Genomic DNA, 9059 nt, shown 5'->3' on the forward strand with positions numbered 1-9059 from the left:
GAAGAAGGGCTCCAAATGGCAGATCCCCTCATGAGATCAGTGCCCTTTTGGGCAGCAGGATTTGGTGGAATTCAGTCAGAAGGGCGGGTCCCCTCACGGGCCGGTATCCATTTTGACACATAAGAATCGATGGAGAGAAAGGGTAAATGGGCAGAGGAAGGAGGTTTAGGTTAGAACCCAGGACGGGTTGTACGGGCCCATCCTGAGAAGGGGACAGAGGAGGGCAGGAGATGGCAGAAGGTGGCACTGGTGGCACTGGTGGCACTCCTGCGCCTTTGGGCGGGTTCCAACTCCTGGCCTCTCCTGAGGGGACAAGGGTGATGGTACATGGGGAGAGGGATACAACAACTGGGGCTGTAACCGGCGTGTAGGACTATTAACAACTCCCAAACTTTTCCCCAAGCCTGCAATCGTGTTGTAAATTAAACGAAAAATAGGGTAAAACTTCCCAACTTGAAAATTCCCCTCTGATTGTAAGAGATACAATTTCCTCCCCATTATTTATATTCCACAAACTAAGTGAAAGAACAGAATTCTGTGTTGCATCATTAAAATGTTTGAAGACTCAACAAATAAAAGGCCTTAAATTTGCCTTTGAAAATTTAACATTGTTATCTATCATGGTCTTTTTAACTTGTATATAAACTCCCTGCTATAAGAAGGAAAGACTGGAACCCATCTCACACACTCTGCCCCCTAAGATATTAAAAGGAAAAAAGAAAAATTGACCCCAACCAAACCAACACTCACCACATTGGTGGGTCAAAGGAAAAAATCTCCTAGAGGCTCCTGAGGAAGGAACCGGTCTTCTGCTTCCTCAGGAACTTACAGGAATGTCGGTCACCCCCTCCGAAAAGTCCACAGAAAATTGGAAATCTTCTTTGGGGATCAGGAGCACTGAAAGGACTGTGAAAATCCCAGGGCCATGGCCTCTTGGAGAGGCTTTTTAGGGACACTGCAGAATGGGTCCAGGTTTGGGGCTCCAGATAGCTCCACTCTGAAAGGGTCCAGGGACAAAGACAGGGAGAGGTAGAGGAGCCAGGATTATATACTGGTACAAAAGGGCAGAGGCAACAGCAACAAGCAATCACCTGAAAGTGTGAGCGGGAAAAGGATTACAGTGACCAAAAGGGAAACACAAGGATAAACAGACAAGGGTACAGGCCAATGAGGGTACAAAGAAACTGCTACAAGCTTGACCATATATGTTTAACAGGCGGTTGAATAGTCAATGGACCAACAGGTGGAGTGGCACTAGGGTTGATTGACAGCATGTCACATAAGCCCATGGGAGGGGTTAAAATCTAGAGGACATTCTTCCAGGGCATAGTTTCAGGAAGTCACCTGGCATACCCAGAGGTCTCCACAGGTGCAGTGGGTGCAGGCTCAGCCCCTTGGCCAGGCGCTCCATGCAGCCAGCACTGGCCTCTCCTTGCCACACAGCCCTGGAGCCAGGCTCTGGAGGGAGCAGCAGACTGGGCTGGGGCTCCATCGGCGCCCGCCTCGGGGCCACAGGAGCCTGGAGCAGAGCCCGGGGGGCCCAGGGAAGGCAGCGGCGTGTGGGGTGCAGGCTGGCGGCCCTGGCTGCAGCGCTGGGCAGGGGCGCAGCTGCCAGCCGCACTCACTGAGCAGCGCGGCCAGGGGGCTTCTGCAGCCCGAGGCTGGGGCTTGCAGGCCGTCCTTACCAGGCCCTCGCCAAACCTCCAGGTCTGATCCAGCCGCAGCATGTGTTGGAGATCCTTCCTGTGCAGGAATGTGGCTGAACAATGCAGCGTTTCCCGGGAGGCCTGGAGAGCAGCAGAGACCCCAAAATGGCACCACAGCCCAGGGCACGGGACCCACACAGGTGCCTGTACCAAGGCCAGGAGGAGGCTGCAGCCCACGAGGCACCAGAGCGGGAGGCAGCCGAGCCCCCTGCCAGGGGCCAGCGGGAGCCGCTGAGTCCTCACCTCTGCCACGCGCTGGTTCTTGTCATGGCAGTGGAAGAAGAGTGGGAGCAGGCTCTGGTGCATGTATGACTTCATGGCCTTTTTGTCCCCTTCCGGTAAAAAATTCAGCATCTCCCGGAAGATGAACATGGAGCACAACTGCACTTGGCTGTCATCCTGTATGAAAGAAAGGAAAAGAGACCTCGGCATCGGCTGCTTGACACCCACCTGGGCACAGGCCTGAAAATGCATGGGGCACAAAGTTTGTGGGCAGCAGCCGGTGGCCGTGGCTGGAGGCGCAGAGCCTTACATTGTCAAAGAGCGGCAGGAGCGCCCCAGCCAGCTGCAGGGCGAGGGGGCTGGCTATGGGGGCGCCATTGCACAGGAACAAACTGCTGAGGAGAACCATGGTCATCCTAAGCATGTCGCTGTCATTTTCCTGCAGGAGCTCCACCAGCCTTTCATGCCGGCTCCACCTTCTTATGGCCTACGGGCAGCTTCAGAGCTGCCACAGGGGCCAGAGGCCAAAGGGCTGTGCCAAAGCACTGGGGCAGCTGGAGCGGGAGGCAGGAGAGCTGGGAGCAGCTGCCTCAGCGCCCAAAGGCCAGCCAAGGCCAAGCGACTGCCTTCCCCAGCCCCACGCTGGCAGCATGGCTTCAGTTGCTGCCCTCTTCTCACCGAGAGACTGGTGCTGAGCACGAGGAGGCCTCTGAGGGCCAAGCCACGCATCTCCCTGCACTGGCTCTGCAGGTTCTTGGACATGACCTCCAGGACGCTGTCACGGCATTCACTCAAGTCCAGGCAGTCCAGGATCTGAAAGGCACAAGGCCGGTGACGGGGGAGCCCCACAGGGCCGGGCCCAGGCAGCAGCACAGGGCGCGGGCACCATCCCAGGCAGCTGCGGCCACGAGAGGGCAGAGAGCCGGGAGGCAGCTCAGCCAGGCAGTGCTGGCCTTCAGGCTCACCTCCACAAGGAACGCCATGGCAGCCAAATACCGGGATGGCATGTCTTTGCTGAGCAGCCCCAGCAGGTGGAATGCAATCGCAGAACACAAGGCTTCGGATGCGTGGTGCATTTCTCTGATAGGAGGAAATCGGAAGCAAAACCCTGAGGTGGCAGGGGTAAACCTCTCCCAGGACTGAGTGACAGGTCAGGCCTTTCTCCAGCACCCTGCAAGGGGGAGCCGGGCCCTTGTGCAGGTGGCTGCTCTTGGGCACGCTCCTCTCCCAGCCTTTTGCAGTCTCCTTGGCCGTCCCTTGGTGACAAGGCCTTGTGGCCCACGACCACGGGGCCCCACTGTGTGGGGCACCCCGGGCACAGGGCACAAATGCCAGGGGCAGTTGGGGAGCAAGGGGTCTCACCTCGCCAGCATGCCCACAGCACAGCGGTGGGTGTCAGCACAGAGCAGCGTATCCCAGCCACGCTGGTCTTCCATTGCCACCGCCACATCCTCATAGTGCAGTTGGCAGAGCAGGGCCTTCAGGGTCTGCTCTGCAAAGCTGTGTGCAGAACAAAGCCCAGGTCACGCTGGGGGCACTGGCACCTGCCCTGGGCACGTGGCAGGGACACGAGGACTTGCATGGAGCACCTGTTGGGGTTGGTGGCAAGGCCGTGTTGCTGCTGGCATCCCTTCCAGAAAGTATCAGCCACCTCTGTCATATCCAAGGTGCTGAAGAGCACTTGGAAGAGCAGGTGCATAAAGAGGCAGGGGAAATGCACAGTCACTACATGTGGGACACAGGGCATCTGGAGGATCTTCCACATCACCACAGTTGCCTGCAAAGGACAGAGCATCCCAAGGTGTCCGTGTGGCTGAGCCCGAGCGTGGCAAGGAGAGGCCAGCAGAGACGCGGGGGGGAGCACCGGGCCTGGTGGCTCTGAAGCTGCCCCTAGGCCAGGTTTCCGCCCAGTGCCTGAGGCAGGGAGACACTGTGGGGGAGGGAGGATGGAGAGCTGATGGAGATGTGAGCTTGGGCTGAGCAAAGGCCAGTTGCAGAAACTCACAGCCAGGGCAAGGACAGCCGTGTGGTCCCCATCAGAGGTGAATGTGCTGTGCTCTGGCCAGTTGGCCAGCACGTCAAGGAGTATGAGCATGGCCAGCTCTGCAGTCCTGCACGAGCACATGATGGTCTTCCACATGGTGGTAGCAGCTCTGTGGGGTCAGAGCTCTGTCTCAGGTGGGTTTGGGACACAGCACTGCGGCCTGGGATGCAGCAGGGAGCTGAGCTGGCTGCCAGCCCTGCCTCTGCCCCCTGTCCCTCAGCACACAGGCAGCCCAGCCCTGTGGGCACTGGCCCCTGAGGAGCAGGGAGAGAGCATGGCAGCACGCTGGGGGCTGACATGCCGGGGTGGGCAAAGGGAGGAGCCAGAGGGCCCTGGAATTCTCTGTGTGTCAGACTCCTGGGACAGGCTGTACAGGGTGATGGGCTGCTGAGCCCTGAGCCTTGTGGGCACGTGGGCCCCATACCTGTTACATGATGGGGCCACACGCAGGAGAGCCATCACCACATCAGCGGGCAGTGCCTCTGTCAGATCCAGAATGGGCCTGTAGAGGTTGTACTCAGGAAACTCATTGGCCGCGAGCCACTGCTGGATGTACCTGACCATGGCGGGCACCTGGAGAAGGCAGGGGAGACTTGGAAAGCTGCCAGAGGGAGTAATGTGCCCAGCTGCCCCAGAAAAGTACTTCCCTTGCCACCCCACTGCCATGGCCTCAAGGCTTCCTGTGAGCAGCAGGCGTGGCTTGGGAGGCCAAGCAATTGCTGGGAGGATGGAAACCAGGCCACAGGCTGCTTACTTGCTTTGGACTGGAAGGACCCTCCTCCACAAGCATATACAGCAGGGCAGCGCTGGTCTTGGTTTTGAAGATGGGAGGGTATGCTCTGAGCACGGTGCCCGTGCCGCTGGTCTCTTCCTCCTGCATCCTCTTCATGAATTTGCCAACCATCTGTAGCAGAAGGGCAAGAAGCCGGGGATGTTGCATGCAGTGCTCCGAGCACGGTGCTGGGCTGAACAGTGACAACAGGCCCAGTGCAGCTGGGGATGGCTGCAGGTACCTGCGCTGTTGTGCGGAAGAGGCCACGGGTGCGTTCCTGCCCTTCTGCACGCTGCACGGCTGCACCTGGCAAAGAGCGAGCGCAGCCTGAGCTGAGGGGCTGCGGGAGAGGCCGGAGAACACAAGGCCAGCCCTGCGCTCCCCAGGCAGGGACAGCCCTGCCATGCCCCAGGGCATGGAGCACGGCTGTGGGGTGTCTGCCCCAGCCCCTGCTCTGTCCTGTCCATGGGCATGTCCCCAGGGGATGGGACGGGACGGGATGGGATGGGATGGGATGGGATGGGATGGGATGGGATGGGATGGGATGGGATGGGATGGGATGGGGCCAAGCTGGCTTCAGGCACTAGCCCTGTGGCCCGCCTCTGCCACTCACCCTTCTGCAGTAGCTGGAACTGCTCCACCTCTTCAGGCTGCTGTGCTGGAGCAGTTCCAGGGCCTTCTTTCTCCTCCTTCACCCAGACCAGCTTGGGCACGCTCGCAGGTCTCTGCTCTAGGTCACTGCCTGGATTCATGGCTACTTGCAGGAGAAGATGTCTGGGAAAAGATTGGAGTCAGCAAGTGCTGCAGTTGTGCCTTGAAGGCACCTGCAAGAGTGAAGTCTTGGCAAGGCTACAGGACAGCAAGTCCTGCACTCTGGTCTCAAGGGCTCCAGCAACAAGGACAGGAGACTCCTCGTCAAGGACCATGCTCAGTGAATGCCATGGTCTGCCCTCAAGGGCACCTGCAGAAGAGAAGCCTCGGCAAGGCCAGAGGTCACCAAGTCCTGTGGTCTGGCCACGAGGTCACCTGCAGGAGTAACGCCTCAGGAAAGCTCCGGGTCAGCAAGGAACGAGTGTGCTGTGTGGGGGCTCCTCCAAGCCTTTAGCATTGGCCCCTGCAGCTGCAAAAGCTGCTCCCCAGATCCTGGCTCCAGCAATTCTCAAGGCTGTGATGACCTTTAGAGCGTGAATGTGGATTTTGTATCCCTGTGGCCTGATGCTGGCTCGGCCCAGAAGTCCCCGTGGCTCCAAGGGGAAGGGTGGCCAAATGTTTCCTCCCTGCTTTGGTGGCATTGCTGTAGGTGCCGCTGCTGTCAGAGGCCCCTCTCTGCTGGTGACAGCTTTGCTCTTGGGGACACCACTCTGCAGCAGCCCAGGAACATGAGCAGTGCCCAGTTGCAGGAGTGGCATCAGTGGGACCCCCTGTACACAGGGACCCCCAGCCCCAGGTGTCCATGCCAGTACCCCCAGGGACCTCCAGCCCCAGGAACCCAGAGAAAGTGGAAACCACAACTCTGCGAATGCTGCTTGTGCCCAAAGAAAATGCAAAGAGACCTGGGCTGTGGCAAACAAGGACAATGTATTTACAGAAAGCAGAAACAACAAAAAACTATGGAACATGTACAATATAAGAATTCTTATAACAACAGCAATCTATAAAAAATATTTACAGTTTAGAAGATCTGTCTAAAACAGTAACATAGCAAACATATTAACAGACTAAAGGACATCAATAAAAACAACAACCTTAGAAATGTGTTTACAGTATAGGGGACCTAAAGAACACCTGGAATCTAATAAACATATTTACAGAAGAACTTAACAATTTAGATATCTAAATACAGAATTGACCGTGTTCATCATCTCTGTTATTCCTGTATGTCTATGCAGGGCTCCAGCCTGCCTGGGCAGTCAGGGGGTGACCCCCTCCCTGGAATGGCAGTGTACTTTCACTGGGAGAGGAGTGCACATCATGCTGGGATTGGTGCTGAGATCCAGGCAGCATGAAAAGTTCAGGACTGATGCCAAGAGCAAGGAGCAGCTCAGAACAGTCTGATGCAACCAGAGTGAAAGGTGGTCTCCAAGCAGACTGAAGGCTCTGCTGACTACAAGGGCAATGGTTGTGTTGTGCTCATGAAGAGATGCTGGAAGTTGCACCTGGAACACTGGCTGTGACACAATGAATATGTGACATGACAGAAGTTCCAGGGCCCCTTCAGATTGGGTGCTTTTTGTTGTAAAATGATTGAATCCCTGAATGGTTTGGCTTGGGTGGGTCTCTGAAGATCATCTTGTTCCAACCTGATCAACCTCCCACCAGTCCAGGTTGCTTAGGGCCCCTTCCAGCATGGTCTTGAATATTCCCATGGATAGGGCTTCACAGCCTCTCTGCACAGCCTGTTCCAGGGCCTCACCACCCTCGTGGGAGAAAAACATCTTCCTCAGATCAAAGCTAAATCGAGCTCCTCCAGTTTCCATCCATGCTCCCTTCTCCTCTAACCACAGGCCCTGCTGAACACTCTGTCCCCGTCCTTCCCCAGGGCCCACCAAGTCCTGCTTGGCCGCAGTGAGGACTGCCCCAAGCCTTCTCTCCTCCTGGCTCAGCAACCCCAACTCTCTCAGCCTTTCCTCAGAGCAGAGGGGCTCCAGCCCCTGCAGCATCTCTGGGGCCTCCTCTGCACTCCCTCCAACAGCTCCAGGTGCTTCCCATGCTCAGAACCCAGAGCTGGGGCAGGGCTGAGCCCCGGAGGGGCTGCAGCTTCATGGGGAATTTCCCATGAAGCTGTAGCCCCAGTGGGGAATTTTGTGTTATCCCTAGAGAGGAACTAAGCGCGCTTGGATGCTGAGGGATAAAATGAAAGGAATGAAGCCTGTACTTCAGGCTTACATTTCTGTAAATCAATCTTTTGATTTACAGAACTTTTGATTTACAGAACTCCTTTGTATGGTATCAGGTGTGCCAGTGCACCTGCAGCACTCTGAGTATTCTACAGAAATCCTGCCATTTCCACGTGTACTGCTTGTCTCTGTCCAGGTGTTCCACTGGGATTTCTGTGGTTTGTTCACTGTAGGACAGTCACTGAAGATCAGTTGCTGCTCACCTGAAAAAATAATTACCCTCATAATTACCTTTCCAGGGTGGAGTGGGAACTGGGGTCTCAGGATAAACTCTGCACTGAGATCTATTTCAAACTTTTCAAAAGAATTCAATGAGAATTTCTGTGTAATTATAAGGAAATCCTCACTCTTATGTATTTCACGGGTTAAAGGAGACATGTATAACAGTGTGGCTGGAAAGTTCATCCCAGTTCATGACTGAGGCTTATGAAAAACGTATTTCAGACGTTAGAACAGAAGCAGATGTGTGTGTGACCTGCAGGCAAGGCCGAAGCGGGGCTGTGCCTCTTGCGTGCGCAGCAGGCATTGGCTGTGCCTAGGGGCTGGCAGCCCTGCCCAGCACCTGGCAGAGGGCTGCAGGCTGGGGAGGGGAACTGCCTGCAGCCAAGTCCAAGGTCCAGGGTGATAGAGCTGCTCACACCTTGGCCCCAGCTCTGCCTGGCATCTCACCAGTTGTATCCTGCCCATTGCTTTAGGCCCTGCTGCAGTGTCTGTGTGCCCAAGGGTAACACTTCACACTGAACATCTCATGGGATCCTCTTTGGGAAGTGAAACAGGGAGTGCTGTCTGCTCAGTGTCCATGTGGTAAGGCCTGGCATCGGGAATCAGGGCTGTTCCTGGCACTGCCCTGGGACCTGCTGTGGCTTCATGGTACAGAATCCGAGAATGGGTGAGGCTGGAAGGGACCACAGTGTGGCTTCAGGTCCCACATCCTAGGTCAAAGAGAGCCATCCCACAGCACGGGCCTTGAATATCTACAGTGAAGGAGACTCCACAGCCTCTCTAGCAATCTGTTCCAGTGAGTGGTCACGTGCAAAATAAATATCTTTCTCATGTTGGTGGAACTTTCTTCAGCTTCTGCCCATTGCCTCTTATCCCATCGCTGGGTCCCAGGGAGCAGAACCTGGTCCGTGCTCTGAGCCATCCCTGCAGATATTTATACACCGGCTCCCGTGCTGGCACCAGTAGCGGTGGGTGCGGCGGCCGCCAGAGCCTGCTCGGGCACGGGGCTGAAGCTGCGGCAGAAGCCAGGGAACAGGTTCTAGGGAGCGGGGAGCAGGTTCTGGGGACGGCCAGGTTCTGGGAACAGCCCACGGACCCCGCGCCCTTGCTGCTCGCAGAGGAGGCGGGCCCGCGGCCAGCCCGGCCCGGAGGAAGCGCCGGCCCAGCGCCCAAGCGCAGCCCCGCCTCACGCAAGC

General features: G+C 56.7%; 1 protein-coding gene across 1 annotated transcript in view; it reads right to left on the minus strand.

Annotated features, from left to right (window-relative positions):
* Positions 1 to 5496, minus strand: part of LOC136564081 (centrosome-associated protein CEP250-like) — a 70329-nt gene extending 64833 nt beyond the window's left edge. Inside the window, exons 1-11 of the mRNA XM_066561850.1 lie at positions 5358 to 5496; positions 4986 to 5050; positions 4727 to 4876; positions 4397 to 4545; positions 3934 to 4081; positions 3518 to 3705; positions 3291 to 3428; positions 2894 to 3008; positions 2607 to 2741; positions 2239 to 2415; positions 1857 to 2105 (exon numbers count right to left, since the gene is read on the minus strand). Coding sequence (XP_066417947.1) covers positions 1857 to 2105; positions 2239 to 2415; positions 2607 to 2741; positions 2894 to 3008; positions 3291 to 3428; positions 3518 to 3705; positions 3934 to 4081; positions 4397 to 4545; positions 4727 to 4876; positions 4986 to 5050; positions 5358 to 5496 — 1653 coding nt within the window. The remainder of the gene's footprint in view (positions 1 to 1856; positions 2106 to 2238; positions 2416 to 2606; positions 2742 to 2893; positions 3009 to 3290; positions 3429 to 3517; positions 3706 to 3933; positions 4082 to 4396; positions 4546 to 4726; positions 4877 to 4985; positions 5051 to 5357) is intronic.
* Between the last annotated feature and the right edge of the window lie 3563 nt (positions 5497 to 9059).

The sequence above is a fragment of the Molothrus aeneus genome, chromosome 17 (assembly GCF_037042795.1).
Source record: "Molothrus aeneus isolate 106 chromosome 17, BPBGC_Maene_1.0, whole genome shotgun sequence".
In the NCBI taxonomy this organism is placed as follows: Eukaryota; Metazoa; Chordata; class Aves; order Passeriformes; family Icteridae; genus Molothrus; species Molothrus aeneus.